This window comes from Medicago truncatula, chromosome 7 (genome assembly GCF_003473485.1).
Source record: "Medicago truncatula cultivar Jemalong A17 chromosome 7, MtrunA17r5.0-ANR, whole genome shotgun sequence".
Taxonomy (NCBI): domain Eukaryota; kingdom Viridiplantae; phylum Streptophyta; class Magnoliopsida; order Fabales; family Fabaceae; genus Medicago; species Medicago truncatula.
In genome coordinates, this window is record NC_053048.1 from 54,060,766 (window position 1) to 54,078,523 (window position 17,758).

Below are 17,758 nucleotides of genomic sequence, written 5' to 3' on the forward strand. Positions count from 1 at the left end.
ATGGGGATGTTAACAACAAAAGCACAGGACGTAACAAACATTAAAATGATTAAAATATACTCAAAGGCAGAGACTTAAAAGTTATCCACTCAACAGGGCCAAATATCTATCCAAGCATAGTAATTGCGAATTGAGAACAAAATTTTTATTATATATACTTGTTAGCCACCCAATGAATTGAGTAGGCACTAACAATGTATAGTGTGGCTCAGTTGGTTGAATACACTTCTTCCCTCTTTCAACAGGTAACAATTACTTTCAAGTTTTTACTCTTTTGCATCTATTTTCTTTCTATCTTTCTTTTATTTGTGGTGATATCTTTGAAAAGGGATTCCTAGATGATCAATTTAACCAGCTTCAACTACTTCAAGATGAAAGCAACCCTAACTTTGTTGTTGAAGTGGTCACTCTCTTCTTTGAGGATGCAGAGAAGCTTCTTAATCAATTGGAAAAAGAAATGTAAGGACGACACATACTAATAATTAAATTCACTCTTTTCTTTATAGTTAATAAATATAATTCTAATTAATCTCAAGCAGAGGCCAAGAAAATAACATTGATTTTAAAAGGGTGGATGCTCTTGTTCACCAGCTGAAAGGCAGCAGCTCCAGGTAATATATTAATCTTTTGCAGTATAAATACTGACCTCGTTGACTAAAAGATTGATTCACCTTTCCTTAATTATTCTTGAAATAAGATAAGAAATCATACAAATTAAACTCACTTATTAATTCCTCAAAACAAGATATGTTGTTTCTACAACTTGTATAATTTTGATAAGTCGTTGAGTTATTGGAAAATACAGCATTGGCGCTCAGAGAGTTCAGAGAGTCTGTATTGCCTTCAAAAACTACTGTGAGGAGAAAAACATAGAAGGGTAAGCTTCAAAATATCATGTCTAATTTTCTTTATGTTTTGAAAACTCTTTGGCAATACAATGTTCATATTCTGATAGGAAAAAATATACATGTTTTTTTTTTGTTGCATTTCAGGTGCTTTAAAAGCCTGCAAGACATAAAGCAGGAGTATACCTTAGTGAAAACCAAGTTTGAGACACTCTTTAAGGTAAGGAGATGAAGATCCTTTCATATATGTATTAAATTAAATAACTATAAACTATTTTTGTCTTCTTTAAAGTTGGTAAGTTTCTACTTCTGTGATTGTAGATGGAGCAGCAAATTTTTGCCGCAGGGGGTTCAGCTCCTAGATAGTGAATGATAAGGCGCAGTGAAGCATTAATCTTTTCCAATTTGCATACAAAGCAACCACTTTTATCATGTTTGGATTTTACTCATGAATGTGTCCATTCCTAAATTCTCAATTGGTTTGAATTGAATTTATCATATTTACGCAGTGATCCATCCATATTGGTTTGAATAACCCCTGCTCCTTTGGTTAAAATGGAAGTTGGAATATTGGAGTTGGACCTCTACCAGTTGTTCAAGAATACTAGTCTCTTTATCTTTGTCAATTTATCAAATCAAGCAAGAAGATGGCATCACGAGTAATGTCTTTTATCTTATTATAGATAATCAGGGGTGGTTCTAGTCAGAATCTGAAATAAAAACGAATTAATCTTACTCATTTGAGGGGTAAACTTTACATATTTAATGCTACTATTTTTTTTTTTAGTTTTTGTAATTTAATCAACACGGTGCAACTCCTTCTCTCCCTTGTAATATGACTCACTTTTAGATTTTTTGGTCCCTTAATATGCCATTATTTTCAAAAATTTACATGTGTTAATAATTTTTTTTTACAAAAATACCTCTATTTATTTAGAAGGACTTTCATTTAGCCTACCTCAGTTCAAGAAAACACATGCATGGAAGGGTAGAGAGTGAATCCCACTTGGCCGGAGAAAATTTCCTCGAGTAGACAAAGAAGAAGCCAGCACAAAGGAAACGACAGTCCGAGAAAAATACACAGTATACAAAGAACAGAAGCATTCAAAACACTTAGTGCATACAAGAAATATTTCAAAGTCGGATACATACACAGTGGCCACCAAAAGACACGAGGCACCGAGCCCTTGTTCAAAACAAATTACATCTAGACAATCTCCCATTCGTTAAACTCCTTGCAGCAATCAAGCTCGTCCAGCTTCAAAACCACGCCAGGATTGAATTGTTGGATCTGGGCAATGGCGTTATTAAAGGAGTCCAGACGTACTTTGCAAACTTGGTCCACCAAACCGTCCCTCTCAACTTTAAAGCAGCAAACTCCTCTCTTTCTTCACGGCCTCCAGATCCTCCTCAGATAGGATTGACTTCTCCATTAATGAAGTAACTCTTTTGTGGCCAGCCTTAGCTCTTCCTCCTTAGCACCCTTTTCGACTAACATAACCTTCAACCTTCTTTCTAGGGCCGTAATAGTCCTGGCCTTCTCCATTAATGAAGTTTGGATTGTGTTAGTTGGTTACATAATTTACCATTGTGTTTGAATATTAAAACTCAAAATATTTCTTTGTTTAAGTCCTACATTTTACAAAGCACATACTTCATATTTGATTAAAAAATCACACCAACAGATTAGTTTTCTTTCCATTATTTGTACATCAAATTCTATAGGATGGTTGAAAGCTAAACTGTAAGCAATTCACACCAATCAAAGCTGAGAGTTAATCATAGGTTCTCACTGATAAAGTGCAATTCAGTGCAAGTAATTACTCAAAAATGAGTTAGTTACTAATAGAGGATGTGACAAAGTCAGTTGCACTTGCATATAGTTAGTTAAAAATCAATTTTGAGAAGAAAGAAAAAAAAAATCAACTTTTAAGATTAATAAGTGAGGAACACAGTGTTTGAACCTGAATCATGCATATATATAATATGATATCGTTAGCAATTGAGTTATAGTCATCGAAATAAATAGATACTAATTCTATATAGATAAAAAAAAAATTATAACCAAATTTAATTTGACAATTGGTTTCATGTATCATAGTGTCACAACCAAAAATGCTTAAATAAAATGGTACAAGTCTCTTGTAACTTAAATTAAATCTCAGTGTAAATCTAACATTAGATATGAATATAAACATAAAAATAAAATTATTAACTCTGGTTTGTTTTACTTACTCCAAAAATTGGTCCCACGTCAAGAATAAAAACAGTTGAGCATATTCAAGAAGAATAACAAACCATAGAGAAAATTTTAAAGAATAAATATTTTTTTCGAATTAACTTCTCTTGGTCTATGGACCTTGACTCCTCGATCCATTGTTTTATTCCATCCATGCATTTTTGGTTTAATTGTAATTTTGATCCCCTAAGTATAAGAAAGTTGCGATTTTGATCCCATAACAAAATAAAATACAATACAACCCTCTAAGTACTGCTTCTTTTGCAGTTTTGACCCAGACCAATTTTGACCAAGTCAATGCTGACGTGGCCGCCACATGTGTAATTTTTTAATTTTAAAAAAATATAAATAATTATTATTTATTTATTTATTTAATTAAAAAATTAAAACAAAATATTAAAAAAATTACAAAAAAATACACATGTAGTGGCCACATCAGCATTGACTTTGTCAAAATTGACCTTAGGGACCAAAATTGCAAAAGAGGCCGTACTTAGGAGACTAAATTGTATTTTATTTTATTAAGAGTCAAAACGCAACTTCCTAATATTTAGGGAGTCAAAACTGTTATTAAACCTACATTTTTTTGGATATTCCATTCATACATAAATCCATTGTTTCACATTTTGTCACTCCTATATAGAGAAAAGAGCAAGGTAATTTTACCGTAAAAAATAATTTGCGCTGCCGCATCGACATGTAGATATGGTTGGGTTGACCCAACAAGACTGATGTATGCATTTTACTAATGACCAAAATGGACGTGTTAGGTCGACCATGTAAGTATAGATGAACCAAATTACTACTATTTTGTAAATGAAAAAAATATTCTAAAGCATTAGACTTACTGTATGCAATATTAGTGATATACTGATATTTCACGTTAAAAAGAATATATGTGATAGAGACTAAAGTCCCTTAAAAAGTTTATTGAAAATTATGATCTACAAGTTTAAATAGGTATATACAAAATTAAAACAATAAACTTTTGTGTATCATGAATTATGTATCTATAATCTATAACAGTAAATCAAATGAAAAATATTAAATTTATGTATATTGTTTTTATATTTCAAAAAACAATTTTGAAAAAATCACCTAAAATATTACTAAATTGATTCTTGAACTAAGAAGGGTGTATTGAATTGGGATTTTGAAGGATTTTAAAAAACTTTTTGGTTATAGAAAAATCTTGAGATATTCAATCAAGATTTTAAAAAATTATAAATAATTCCGGTGGTATTCAATTAAGATTTTCAAGAATTTTTAAAGAGTTCAACCAAATCCAGTGGTATTCCATCAAAAAATTTCACAATTTAAAAATTGTCTCTTGGTATTTAAAAATGTATAGATTTCAATGAATTACTTAATAGAATGGATTTTGTAAAACTTTTTAATTATAAATTTTAAAACTAACAATCTCATACAAAGACTCGAGATTTCTTGAGACTTTTTACTCCTTCTGTCGCATCAGTCATCAACGTGTGTTATATATGTGTTTTGAGGTTCTAACGCAAACAAAGCTTCTGCAGCTTTTATAGCAAGTTCCAAGTTTCCATGAACTCTACAACCACCCAACACTGCACCCCCACATTGCAATGCGATTAAAATCTTCAAAATCATCACTTGCTCCAGCATGAGCACTGCTTCCTAAACCATCAGTAACACCGGAAAACAGATCATCTTCGTCAGAAAGGAGATCCCCTGTAGTGTCAGTGTTGATACCACTTTCAATTTTTTGTTTCTCTCTCTGTCAATATTTCATGTTTGTTTTTCAGAATTTTTCCTAGTTTTATTTTTTTGTGATCCTTGTCGTTTTATTTTCTTCAAGAATTGGTTGTTGATCACATTATTTAATTTTTTTTTACATAAAGATCATGTTAGTTGATTCTTTTTTCGTGATCTTACATGTTTATTTTATTATTATCAATGAGATTCTTATTTCAAGGAGTAAGTTTGATTTTATTAAGTAATTATTATTATATTATATTATTATTAAGTAGTCAATTCCATAAAAATTGAGTCGATTTTATTTTTTATCATGCAAACCTTTGATTTTTTATTAGCATCTCTTGTAATTTTGAATTATTACTAAAATTTGATAGTCATTTCAAATCTTATGAATTATCATAAAATACTTTCAAAATCTTTAATGGTTTATGAGTTAGAATCCCTCAAAATCTTTAAAGTCTTTTAAAATTCCTTGAAAGTTAATACATTCCTCCACAATCTTTTAAAATCTTCAAGACTTTATTTATCAAAATAGTCTTTTAAAATCTCAATCCAATCATAAGTTCTCTTTAAGACATCTGGTGTTAATGCTAAAATTGTGCACAATAGAAAAATCAATCTAGAAATCTTAAGCTTAACAATGTGTATGAATGAATTAAATTATGTTAAAAAATCATAGCAATGAAAAAACCGTGGAAAATGCAAATGACATGGCGCGGGGGTGGTTCGAAAAAGAAAACGAAAACGAAAATGAAAAGTTTAGCGCGAATTAGTGAGAATGCCACGCTGGAGATCCGTGCCTTACTCTCTTAACCAATCAGAGAAAAGGATAGGGTCCTATATAAGAACATTCCACCGATTAAACCCTCAAATCTATTATCACTTTCTCACTCTTCTTCTCTCAAATCCATTTTCTCCCAAAATCAAGTTTTCATCCGATCAGAAAATGAGTTCCACTGGAACAACCAAAGGTGGAAGAGGCAAACCAAAGGCTGCCAAATCAGTTTCCAGATCTTCAAAGGCAGGTCTTCAATTCCCCGTCGGAAGAATCGCCAGATTCCTCAAGGCCGGTAAATACGCCGAACGTGTTGGTGCCGGAGCTCCTGTCTATCTCTCCGCCGTCCTTGAGTATCTCGCTGCTGAGGTTTGTTTCTTTTCTCCAATTTCCCTTTCACTATTATTTTTTCTTTAATTTATGGTTCTAGATCCAATTCGATCGATTCAAATTGTTTTTTTTTTTTTTTTAGGGTTTTATATGAATCTGATAATTTAAAGTTAGAAACTAAATTTTTTATTGATTAGGTTTTGGAATTGGCTGGAAATGCCGCTAGGGACAACAAGAAGAACCGTATTGTACCAAGGCACATTCAGCTTGCTGTTAGAAACGATGAAGAACTCAGCAAGCTTTTAGGAACTGTGACCATTGCTAATGGTGGTGTTCTGCCCAATATTCATCAGACTTTGCTTCCTAAGAAGGTTGGAAAGGGCAAAGGAGAAATTGGATCTGCTTCTCAAGAATTTTAGGGTTTCTTAGTTCCGTTCTGAGCAGTTATATCTTATCTTTCTTCATATGTAGCATAAATGATAAATTTCTATCTCATTACTCCGATAATGAAAAGGATAATATTGAACAATGAATTCGTTTTTTTCTATCTCATCTCTCTCTCTCTCTCTCTACAACTTAACTAAACAAGTTACCATGTATTCGGCAATGACAACATAAGAGACGTCATAGGAAAAATATGGTCTACTTAGCCTATATCTTACTTGAATCAACCAATCCAATATCTTTTGCATGTTGTTTGTGGCCGAAGAGAACTGTTACATATCAATATCATACCTTTGGCTTGTGTAGGCTTGGATCCACATTAAGGATTTGTTTGGATTGATTTATTTTTGAGCTTATGAAAAATAGTTTTATGTTAATTCATAAGTTAGTTTTATCATAAACTACCTCGACAAAGTTATGAATATTGCATAAGCTCAAGTTAATCCATACGGGATCTAAGTAGTCTCCCAAGTTTGCCAACATCAAACATTATCATTGTCTTAAAAGTTGTTGTTCTAAAAATAAAAAGTCAACATTTTTCACCAGACATGGTAAAGATGAATTTGAAACAGCCAAAAATTAATAACAAGACTCAACAAACGAAGTAGAACAGAGAAGCCAAAAATTGATGAATCGTTTTGTAAATTTATTTGGTGGGTGGAGGAGAAATCTGCTCCAATTGAGAAGAAACCATGGTAGTGAGGGATTGTCGCTCTGAGATAACTTTTCAGTGGGATCTTGACGGAGGAGAGGTTATTATCGGAGAGTATGGTCAGATGTCAACTTCAATTCCGAGAGTTTTGGCTAAATAATGGTGAGATGAATGTCATTGAGTTGTTAGCAACATTGAAGAGTAAAGATGAATGACCTCAACACATATATGATAATCACTTAGGCTATCTCCCACCTAGCTATAATTCCATAAGAACTACCCTGAACACTCTTACTAGGGAGCGTGGATCCATGCCTACACAAGTGAAAGAAATGATATGAAACCTAATGTCATTAAAAACTGTGAATTCCAATTACCATATATGGAAGATATTGGCTTAGTTGATTCAAGTAAGATGGAGTATGGGCTAAGCAGAAAAATATTTTTCGTATAATGTCTCTGTATCAACGTCAAGTACCTGGGTAACTTGTTTATCTATGTTAGCTTTGAATTGTAGATAGAGAAAGCCCTAAGAAAATAATTTAGTTTAATCATACTAAAATTTGCTTTTTGATTAAATTTGTTAACAATAAGTTCAGTTATTCAGTTCAACGCCAAGTAGCTTACTTTTTTTTTTCATTTCTATTTTGCAACATCAAATGTATTTCTTTTAGCCACTTCTGAATGCAAGTGGAAGAAAATAAAAATTTAAAGTTTTTTTTAACATGTAAACTTATTAATTATTTAACTGGTCAATTTTTAAAGCACTAATAATTAATGAATAAACCATCAATTAGATCCTTAAACTTTCATCTTCCCTCCCTCCAATTTGATACACAAACTATAAAAATATTTTTATAGTTGTTAAACTATTATTGTTTTGTCGAAAAAGTCCCTAATAAAATGTGATATTTCAGAGAACATATTATTGCTTTACTCAACTATTAATACAATCAAGCAAATTAAACTTAATGGTTAATAAGCTCAAATAATGATGAATTGTTGAGGAGAAGCTAATTTTGATTCTTGGATCAAACATTTTTTTATCATACTAGTACAACAACTGCTTTAGCTCTAAGATTACACCATCAAATTTTAGTTTATGACATAACTCACTTGATTGAAACCAACGAATTCATTATTCAATATTGTTCTTTTCATGAATGGAGCAGATAGAAAGTTACAACTGCGGCATAAAAAAACTGAGAGCTACTCAAAACAGATCACATAAACCCTAAAATTCTTGAGAAGCAGATCCAATTTCGGCTTTTCCCTTCCCAGACTTCTTTGGCAGCAAAGTCTGATGAATGTTAGGCAAAACACCACCATTAGCAATGGTTACAGCTCCCAAAAGCTTGCTTAGTTCTTCATCGTTCCTAACAGCAAGTTGAATCTTCTTGTTGTCCCTAGCAGCGTTCCCAACCTAAACCAAAAAATCAAAAACAAATCAATAGATCTGGAACCCTAAATTAACATTAACGAAAAAGAGAATGAAAGGGAAACTGGAGACAAGAAACAAACCTCAGCAGCGAGATACTCAAGGACCGCAGAGAGGTATACCGGAGCACCGGCACCAACACGTTCAGCGTATTTTCCGGCCTTGAGGAATCTTGCGATTCTTCCAACGGGGAATTGAAGTCCGGCCTTTGAAGATCTTGAAACTGATTTGGTAGCATTTGGTTTGTCCCTTCCACCCTTAGTTGTTGATCGGATTTGGAGAAATTGGAAATTTTGAAATTGAAAATTATCCGAGAGTGAACTGAGAAGACGAGCACTTATGTTTTTTTGGTTGAGAGAGAGGGTAAGAAAGGGATTGCAAACATTCGCGGGAAACTATCATTCTTTTCATTTTCCAAATTTTCGAACTACCCCGCTCCATCTTATTTTCACTTCTACCATTTTTATTTATTTATGTTTTTCAAAGATAAAAACACTTATTATGTTGTTTGCATTTTTTTTTTATTTCATGTGAAACTTTATTCATTTAAGAAAAAATATTAGAATCCATTCCAAGTTTATTATAAACTATAAAGTATAGTGAAAAAATGATATTTGTATTGTACTAGTAAATAGTCTAAAATTCGACGAAAATGTGTTTTTCATCATTATATCATAGATTTTATTATATCTTGTTTGATTAAATAGTGGTATATTGATTCCATTGTGAAAATTAATTTATGCATGATGCAAGATTAGTTTTACTTGTGAACATATACAAGAAAAATAATTTGTTATTATATCCACATAAACTTCAGTGGTATAAACGTCGTTCAGCGGTGGTTACACAATTTTAAGTTAAGGGTTGGTTGGTTTTGATTTATAAGTTTTGAACGAAAGAAAAACAGTAAAGTAATGTAAGTTAACAAAGGGTTAAATATGTTGGAGTTAGATTTCATTAATCACTTTTTCAATTATTCTAATGATTAAACATGCATATTCCATCCTAACATCAATATCATCAACATCACTAATGATTTTATGACTACTGAATTTAAACATATTCACAGTGATTAACCCCAAAATTAGATGATTTATCTTAGATCTCGATTCGAATAGTATTTTCCAATCAAACTTGAAGTCTAAAAATCAACTTATAGTTGGCTAAACTATTATAGCCAACATAAAGATAAAGCATTTAAATCGATTAATAGAGAGAAGTATTTTAGAAACCTACTAAAACTTGATGAATGGATATTCTATTCACAATTTCTCAAAGAAATTTCTCAGTCCCTCGATATATAACTCATCTTCATAAAGAATCAAACAATGTAAGATTAAACATTCAAACTAATAATACACTAACACAAAATTAAGCCATGACTACTCTGATTTTTTATCAGAATACTCATTCATGATAGTCCCGGATTTGAGGATCAAATGAAAACCTTAAACCCCAAAAAGGTTGATTTAATTTATTTTATTTTATTTTAATTTTTAATCAAACAAGCTTAAACTTTGAGCCAAAGGTCTTATTGATTCAATCTTCCGCTCCAACAACATTACTTCAAAGGATGTATACCTATATGTTTAATTTTAAGGGTTAAATAAGTTTCCAACAACATTATTTTTTTTCTTTCTCTCATGTGCATGCATAATGAATAATAACCTGAATTTTGAATGCAATGTCATCGCAGAGTGCAGTAATTACAGGTTTTAAGGTGGTTGCAGTCACATGTAAATAATATTTGTATGATTGTCTGTCCCTAAAAATGTAAGTATGTCTATGCGTTTTTTGTCTCATAACTTGTTCACCTACTGGTGTTGGTGTAATTCGGAAGCCATGTAGACAATTGTTGCTTTATGCATGCAATAGTTGTAAATTGCTTTTAAAATAGAGAATGTTGTATTGTAGACAAATATCTAAATAAAACAATTTTCACTTTATCAAAGTATGTGTTGTAAAATAGTGGCGATGTAGTACCATAGCATAGTGGAATTTTAACAAACCGTTTTTGTTCCATGATTTATAATTATAAAGTGTTGTTTAACAGTGGTTATAGTAGCGCTCCGCGATTGATAACACTGACCAAGGTCAATTTTTTGGTGATTTTTTAATATGTCCTAAACAAAGACAATTCATATATATGTTTCTCGAATTGGAACTGACATATTTAGGAATTAATTCTCATGTTCTTAGTAGTCATTGTTTTCTTGTTTAATTTAATTTACTTTGAAATGTCACAATATTGTTGGATAACCCCATTAGTTAGTTTACAGTTAGACAGTTGACCTTGTTTGGATGAATAACTTGTTTTTAACATAAAAGCACTTATCATATAAGTGCTTATGTGTAAACTATTTCAATATCAATAATTAAAATAAAATCAAACTACTTTCACATAAATTATACTCCCTCCATCCTATTTGTAAGCCCCCTTTATATATATTCAAGTTGTTATTTATCCCTAAAAGTTGCAATCAATCTCATTTATCAACAACAATGGCAAAATTCTTCTACATAAAGCTCAACACATGTGATTCATGGTTAGTTAGTTATACACGTACATTACCTCTCAATCTGATTAACAATGGTTAATTTATAGTTAAATTTATTTTTACATTTGTTTTCTATCTAGCTCATGATGCATTAGGCGAAGAACCTTCATTCAGAAAAACCATAAGGAAGCGTCCTACTTCTGAGATGATTTTTGCATTTTCGCAAACTGAGATAAGAAGCTTCCTTAAAAGGGGTTTTCAACATTCAACACCACTAAAGATAATTAGGAAGCGTCCCTGGTTAAATGGATCTCACTTAATTTTATGTATTATTACAAGTCTTAGTTATTAAAACAATTCCGCTGTATTTTTTGAATGGGCGATGCTAGATATTGAACTTATGTTACACATATGTACAGACGTCCTTTTATAGAAAAAGATATTGAGCTAGTTCTAATTATATAATCCGAACTAAACTATTCATCATTTTAGATTATATAACATGAAACTGTTTAAGATTGTTCATCATTTCAAGAGAAACATAATTTTTTTTAACCTATTTCTAATCATATCGTACCCACCCTTTGTTACTTTTATCTTTAGTTTTTGGTGGGTTAGAATTATCCTATCATGATTAGCATTAAAAATTTAAAATCCTTATTTTACCCTTTCTCTCAATTCATCGTTCATGTTTTCTCTGATCTCCATCCATCGACCTCAACCTCTTCCTCCATAACTCTTCAACACCATCTCTTCTATTTATCACATATCTAACCCCAATTCCAACCTACGATCACTTTTTTTCTTTCTTTTTCCAGCTGCTTAATTTTTTGTCTGTTTCTTTATTGATTATCAATTTTGTATTCGTGTCAATTTATCTTAGATTTTAAAACACCTTATGAAATACAGGGCGGGTAGTTGGAAAATGCCCAAAAACGAAAAGAAATGAAATAGTTGAGCGCGAATCTGAGTGAGAATGCCACGCTGGCGATCCGTGCCTTACTCTATTGACCAATCAGCGCAGAGGATACAATAATAACATTCCACCGATTGAGCCCTCAAATCTATTCTCGCTTTGTCACACTTCTCAAATCCATTTTGTCCCAAAATCAAGTTTTAGGTTTTTCAATTTCTCCAAATCCGATTAGAAAATGAGTTCCACAGGCACAACTAAGGGCGGAAGGGGTAAGCCAAAGGCTGCCAAATCAGTTTCAAGATCTTCAAAGGCAGGTCTTCAATTTCCCGTCGGAAGAATCGCCAGATTCCTCAAGGCCGGTAAATACGCCGAACGTGTTGGTGCCGGAGCTCCTGTCTACCTTTCCGCCGTCCTCGAGTATCTTGCTGCTGAGGTTTGTTTCCTTTCTTCAATTTCCATTTCACTCTCTTTTTTTAGGGTTTTATATGAATCTGATAATTGAAAGGTAGAAACTCAATTTATTTGTTGATTAGGTTTTGGAATTGGCTGGGAACGCTGCCAGAGACAACAAGAAGAACCGTATTGTACCAAGGCACATTCAGCTTGCAGTGAGGAACGACGAGGAACTCAGCAAGCTTTTGGGAACTGTGACCATTGCTAATGGTGGTGTTTTGCCCAATATTCATCAGACTTTGCTCCCTAAGAAGGTTGGAAAGGGAAAAGGAGAAATTGGATCTGCGTCTCAAGAATTCTAGGGTTTCTGGGTTCTGTTCTAGCAGAAATGAAATGTAGCACTCTGATGAAGTGAATGGTTTTGTACTGCACTTAGTTGAATATGAATGGAAAACATTATGAATATATACATGTAGCTTCTATTAAGCTTTTATTGTTCATTCGCTTTAATCTGTAATCTGTGGTTGTTGATACTTGAAGTGAGTCTGAGCTTTGGAATAAACAAACCATAATTTATCTTTAGAGTTAATTTTTATGTAAAAAGTGTATATGTCCCTTAATTTTTATCAAGAAGTTAGGATCATCTGTGTGTGAATATTTCTTTCTTCACGTGGTTGGTTATGTACCCTTCTGACAAGTCCTTTGTCTGTTTCTCTGCACGGCTCCTGCAGTTCCTTTGACGTGTAGTACTTTTTCAATATACTGTTAAGCTGGAAAAATAAACTTCACATCTTGATTATAGTGACAGTTCAATGTTGCGAATTTGATGATTATTCTCAATTCAAATTGTTAGTATTTGAGAATGCTTTTTAGCATCAATATAGTGATCTCTACTTAACAACAATGTAGGGACGGACATATTTATGTTTTATTGAATAATAACCGTACTATTGATGGTGGCAAATTTTTATCAATTTGATGGAGGATTATTAGTTTCATGAATCTCCAATTTTGCGTGAATTGATCTCGCACCATTAACAACTGCAGCTTCCACTCTGCAATACAAACATAGTACTTTCCTAGATATTTTAACTGTTCCAATAGAATACTGGTAGGCCTAATAGAATTTTGTAGAGAACTAAAACAATTTTGTAATTTGTTTTTGGGCTTTTCTACATTAATTGTTGGGTTTTGTAAATACTACGTATATAGTTCACCAAATTGCAAGAGACTAGTTAGACAGAACACGACCTCTGGTTAAAAAGAAACTGCTTTTGATCATTTATGAGTAAAGGTGCAAAAAGGATTTATTTTTTTTAAAAATGATTTTATCTTTTTGTTTGAGAGAAACCATATTATATCTTAAATTTTAATTTTGCTGACTAATGAATTTATTTTTAGGGTTAATCGCTTTGATAATCTGAAATTCGGGTGGTAAATAAGTAAAGTCCGACCAATATAAATAATTTTTATAAAGGAAATGTTAACAAATGTCTTTGACACTAGTTTAAAAAATAAATACGATATATATATTTTAGAAGAGCATTGCTAAATATAGCGACACATTTTGTCCCGAATGCTTCAAGATTTTTCATCAATCAATCATAATCTTGTATTGCCCGGAAAACATGGTGGGAAAATAGCAATAATCAATGCCAATCAAATTGATTTAAACCTTCGGGAAGGATTCGTGAGTAAATTATTCGGGAGATATATCATTTTTCATTTTAGAACTTGTGTAACCAAAGTCTTAAAAATATAAAAATTGATATTTGTTTCAATGTAAATTTTTCTTCTTTTTATTAGTGAAGTTTTTTTTTTTTTGTGTGTAACAAATGGGGTTGCAGATTAGGAAAATTGTTTTCCTTGATTTTAGAAATACGATTATGTCTCCTATTTTATGTGGTGGAGAACAAATTGAATGGAAATACAACAACAGACTTTGACAGGCATGGTCGCATGGCGTGGAAAACAAAATAATACCATGATTTTTATTTCATTTCATCCAAATATTTGATTAAATGATTGGTTTGAGTCTGATGCATGGTGTCTGTGTCGTGGGCGTGGGTCTCCCATCATCCCTCGGGCAACCTAAACTTGCAAGGGTGAGAATCCAATGCTCCACCAAGGTTTCTAGCAGCAGACAACAATTGCTTGAAAGTGTAGACAAGGAGCTAACTAAAGGGGATGATAGAGCTGCTCTTGCACTTGTTAAGGATTTACAAGGCAAACCCAACGGGCTTCAGTGTTTCGGTGCGGCTAGACAGGTTGGTTAATTAAAGTGACACTAATGATCCTTGATGTTAGTCTTGAGTTATGAAGTTAGGAATATAAAGATTAGGGACTGTATTTGTAGCTTGTTTCATTTGTTGTGTGAATTACTGTGCAGGTTCCTCAAAGGCTTTATACATTGGATGAATTGAAGCTAAATGGAATAGAAGCTATGTCTCTTCTATCACCTGTGGATACAACTCTTGGTTCAATTGAGAGAAATTTGTTGATTGCTGCTATTGTTGGAGGGTTTGCTGCTTGGAATGTCTTTGGAATTTCCCAACAACAAATCTTTTATATATCTTTGGGATTGCTGTTTCTGTGGACTCTGGATTTGGTATTACTACTTGCACCTGGACTCAAATTTACTGCATTCATTCCACTATATGTTAAGGATTTGTTTGGATTGACTTATTTGAGCATATCTATTGACATTAACACTTGTGAGACTTTTTGTGAGAGCTTATGGATGCAGCTTATCATATGTCTATTAGCTGTTTTTAGCTTATTTTCATAACCACTGCTTATTAAAAAACTTTTAGTTTATATGAAAAAAAACTTGACTTTATTTTATATGTTGGTATAGAAATATCATATAAATATTCGCTTATCCAAACAGAATCTTTGCTGAACAAAAGCATTAGTTTACTTTTGTGATAACTATGATACTCTATTTGTCTATTTGGCTGAGCTTATTCTCTTATCCCATGCTTTTTCTACCCCTGACTCGTTGGAGTGTTGGTCATTTTAACCTCATCGAAAAATGCTATTTCAAATTTGAATGTTTCCAGTTAGAATGAAACATTTTATTTTCAACATCCTTGTATGCTGATTTGTCCTTATAAAACAACATCATAACTATGAAAATCTTGACCAAGTTTGTTTATCAATCATCGCTAGCTGCTACTCAAAGTCCCGTTACTTCTATGTTTGTCCGCTTACATGCTACTTCAGTAACTAGTGCATGGATATTTTTTATGCTCATCAAATTGATTGTTTTCAGGTCTCTTTTGGTGGAGGTCTTGGTAGCTTGGTTGTTGATACAATCGGTCACAAATTCAGTCAGAAATACCACAACAGGGTTATTCAAGTCAGATTCATTTTATTGTTAGTACTTACAATCATTTTATTTCTTATAGCTTACATCATGAAGTAACTAGAACAAAATTTAATTATGCAGCATGAAGCTGGCCATTTTTTAATTGCTTATCTGGTTGGAATACTTCCTAAAGGATATACACTTTCTAGTTTGGATGGTATGATGAAGGAGGGTTCTCTCAATATTCAAGCAGGCACAGCCTTTGTGGATTTTGAGTTTCTCGAAGAAGTTGGTTGCTTTATTTGTTCCGTATATTTAATGCACTATTTTTACTTTCAAAGGTACTAGAAAGAGAGAAAAAGTATCCACTAGGAATGTGTCCTTTGCATGAGTACCTGTCTTAGTAGTCTAAATTTGACCCTTGTCGCAATTTAGCAGCAAGACCTTGTCTTTTCGCGTCTATCAAGTAGACCATGAACCGGGGTTAGTTGACAAATATATATGTTGATTGTTACCTTTGGTGTCATGCAGGTTAACTCGGGGAAAGTATCAGCTACAGTATGTTTCTGCCTTACAAACATCTAATTTTAATTGCTTTGTTTGCTTTAATCGATGTTGCGCAGATTATGAAGATAAGATTGATTATGTGACAAAACCTTGTTTTATGTTGTTAGACATTGAACAAATTTTCATGTATAGCCTTGGCCGGGGTATGCACCGAGTATCTTATATATGGATTTTCTGAAGGAGGTTTGGATGACATAAGAAAGGTAACTTGTTATTTTTTGTCATGAGAAAAGGAATGCTCGCATGGTATTGACATTAGTAATTGTAGTTTTCTTATTTGTGTATAGTTAGATTCTTTGCTCAACGGACTGGGCTTCACACAGAAGAAGGCGGATTCTCAAGTTAGATGGTCTGTGCTAAACACAGTCTTACTCCTGCGTCGGCATGAAGCAGCTCGGTCTAAGCTTGCCGAGGCCATGTCTATGGGAAGTTCTGTAGGATCCTGCATTGATATTATAGAGAATTCTATCAATGTTTCAGATCTATAACGGAAGTTGGATATACTGTACATGTTCCTGCATCCTGGCACATTGGTTCAAGTTTCGGAAAAAATTCCATTCGGTGTTACCCTGGTCAAATCTTTATGCAAGCAGATTGTGAATGGCTTTTGTTACACTTGAACGGGTTAGCGATCTCCGAGACTGCGTGTGTGAAGGATCCTTTATGAAGAGAAAAAGGACAAGTGATGTAACCCTGCAAAGTAGGTTTAATTTTTAAGGATAAAGTAAACTTGTATACATAACATAGTTGAGGTATGCTTAAGTAACTCATTTGAACATATTTGTATGGCTATGCACCAGAAAGAGGTTGACCATTCTCTGAACTTGTATATACAGTTCATGACTCTACACAGGATAATTCAAGTCTTTGACCATGTAGCTGAGGCATTGTCACTACTCACTAGCATAACGGTCATATGTTAGATAGGTGTTTTTAATTGAGACTACTTGTTGTATCCAAGTTTACGGAGAAGTCTCGTAAACGAGGAATTCCTAATAAGCGCAAGTCATTTGCCCGCGTTAACTAAGTCCATGCGTTTTGTACACACCACCCAAATAAAATAATTTTTTTTTTTTTACTGAGAAGTTAAACGATGACAGCAAGAAAAGAAAAGTTTTCCTTTATTTTTGAAAGAACTGTTGTATCTACACTGCATGAAAAGAATTCCGCCCATTAAAAACATCACTGGTTAACGATATTGAATTCTAATCACAAGGCATGATTGATAGAATTGGAAAAACTTCTTGATTGCATGTTGGCCAACAATATTAGATTGTGTTTTCAGAAGCTTTACCAAAAGAGTCATATAAAACTTATGCAAGTAGATAAATTAAGTTAATCCAACTGAATTAAGCTCAAGAGGACTTTAAAAAATATCTTTAAAACGCTCGTTAGCATTTCCCATACTTATTTTTTTAAACTTAAATAGCCTATTAAAAAAATACATAAACTTAAATAAATAAATTCGTAAGGCTCTAGAAATGAATTGTTTCTCCTGTTTCTTTGTAGATGTAAAAATTAATAATATTTAATTTGTTACTTATGTTATTGACAAAAACATACTAGTAAGATAAAAATGAAAGTATTAATTATTAATTTTCCCCTTCCTTAATTTTTTAA

General features: G+C 32.6%; 5 protein-coding genes across 7 annotated transcripts; 4 read left to right on the forward strand and 1 right to left on the reverse strand.

Annotated features, from left to right (window-relative positions):
* Positions 1-2,477, forward strand: LOC11421382 (histidine-containing phosphotransfer protein 1). Of its 2 annotated transcripts, XR_003007258.2 has the most exons (7): positions 1-245; positions 329-459; positions 540-611; positions 806-877; positions 993-1,065; positions 1,167-1,504; positions 1,783-2,477. XR_003007258.2 is itself a non-coding variant. In XM_003626289.4 (6 exons), the coding sequence occupies exons 1-6, from the start codon at positions 195-197 to the stop codon at positions 1,209-1,211; spliced, it is 444 nt and encodes a 147-aa protein (XP_003626337.1). In that variant the 5' UTR covers positions 1-194; the 3' UTR covers positions 1,212-2,474. The 2 variants fall into 2 exon arrangements, 1 of the variants encoding a protein (XP_003626337.1); XM_003626289.4 differs by having other exon boundaries at positions 1,167-2,474.
* Positions 2,478-5,674: 3,197 nt separating this feature from the next.
* Positions 5,675-6,472, forward strand: LOC11423173 (histone H2AX). Its single transcript, XM_003626292.3, has 2 exons — positions 5,675-5,959; positions 6,118-6,472. The coding sequence occupies exons 1-2, from the start codon at positions 5,762-5,764 to the stop codon at positions 6,337-6,339; spliced, it is 420 nt and encodes a 139-aa protein (XP_003626340.1). The 5' UTR covers positions 5,675-5,761; the 3' UTR covers positions 6,340-6,472.
* Positions 6,473-8,136: 1,664 nt separating this feature from the next.
* LOC11434190 (histone H2AX) lies at positions 8,137-8,915 on the reverse strand. The gene is made up of 3 exons (XM_024771122.1): positions 8,907-8,915; positions 8,538-8,849; positions 8,137-8,439 (listed from the first exon to the last, which is right to left on the reverse strand). Exons 1-3 carry the CDS (start codon positions 8,913-8,915, stop codon positions 8,251-8,253), a joined length of 510 nt encoding a protein of 169 aa, XP_024626890.1. The 3' UTR covers positions 8,137-8,250.
* A 3,058-nt stretch (positions 8,916-11,973) lies between these two features.
* LOC11434641 (histone H2AX) lies at positions 11,974-12,864 on the forward strand. Its single transcript, XM_003626294.4, has 2 exons — positions 11,974-12,301; positions 12,402-12,864. The coding sequence occupies exons 1-2, from the start codon at positions 12,104-12,106 to the stop codon at positions 12,621-12,623; spliced, it is 420 nt and encodes a 139-aa protein (XP_003626342.1). The 5' UTR covers positions 11,974-12,103; the 3' UTR covers positions 12,624-12,864.
* Positions 12,865-13,830: 966 nt separating this feature from the next.
* LOC11431321 (uncharacterized) lies at positions 13,831-17,016 on the forward strand. 2 transcript variants are annotated; one of them, XM_039827349.1, is made up of 7 exons: positions 13,831-14,528; positions 14,651-14,869; positions 15,536-15,622; positions 15,713-15,859; positions 16,103-16,129; positions 16,246-16,341; positions 16,407-16,634. In XM_039827349.1, exons 1-7 carry the CDS (start codon positions 14,283-14,285, stop codon positions 16,482-16,484), a joined length of 900 nt encoding a protein of 299 aa, XP_039683283.1. In that variant the 5' UTR covers positions 13,831-14,282; the 3' UTR covers positions 16,485-16,634. The 2 variants fall into 2 exon arrangements, with proteins under 2 accessions (XP_039683283.1, XP_003626343.2); XM_003626295.4 differs by having other exon boundaries at positions 13,839-14,528; positions 16,426-17,016.
* The last annotated feature ends 742 nt before the right edge of the window (positions 17,017-17,758 follow it).

What these genes read in the sequence shown, in the direction of transcription:
- LOC11434190 (XM_024771122.1), bottom strand. An exon ending in TTGAGTATCTCGCTGCTGAG is followed by an intron (nt 8,440 to 8,537) that starts GTTTGTTTCTTG and finishes TTTTTGGTTTAG; the next exon opens with GTTGGGAACGCTGCTAGGGA.
- LOC11434641 (XM_003626294.4), top strand. Translation starts at nt 12,104, where the DNA reads ATGAGTTCCACAGGCACAACTAAGGGCGGAAGGGGTAAGCCAAAGGCT. An exon ending in TCGAGTATCTTGCTGCTGAG is followed by an intron (nt 12,302 to 12,401) that starts GTTTGTTTCCTT and finishes TTTGTTGATTAG; the next exon opens with GTTTTGGAATTGGCTGGGAA.
- LOC11423173 (XM_003626292.3), top strand. Translation starts at nt 5,762, where the DNA reads ATGAGTTCCACTGGAACAACCAAAGGTGGAAGAGGCAAACCAAAGGCT. An exon ending in TTGAGTATCTCGCTGCTGAG is followed by an intron (nt 5,960 to 6,117) that starts GTTTGTTTCTTT and finishes TTTATTGATTAG; the next exon opens with GTTTTGGAATTGGCTGGAAA.
- LOC11431321 (XM_003626295.4), top strand. Translation starts at nt 14,283, where the DNA reads ATGATTGGTTTGAGTCTGATGCATGGTGTCTGTGTCGTGGGCGTGGGT. An exon ending in GTTTCGGTGCGGCTAGACAG is followed by an intron (nt 14,529 to 14,650) that starts GTTGGTTAATTA and finishes ATTACTGTGCAG; the next exon opens with GTTCCTCAAAGGCTTTATAC. An exon ending in GTTTGGATGACATAAGAAAG is followed by an intron (nt 16,342 to 16,425) that starts GTAACTTGTTAT and finishes ATTTGTGTATAG; the next exon opens with TTAGATTCTTTGCTCAACGG.
- LOC11421382 (XM_003626289.4), top strand. Translation starts at nt 195, where the DNA reads ATGTATAGTGTGGCTCAGTTGGTTGAATACACTTCTTCCCTCTTTCAA. An exon ending in AATCAATTGGAAAAAGAAAT is followed by an intron (nt 460 to 539) that starts GTAAGGACGACA and finishes AATCTCAAGCAG; the next exon opens with AGGCCAAGAAAATAACATTG. An exon ending in GAGGAGAAAAACATAGAAGG is followed by an intron (nt 878 to 992) that starts GTAAGCTTCAAA and finishes GTTGCATTTCAG; the next exon opens with GTGCTTTAAAAGCCTGCAAG.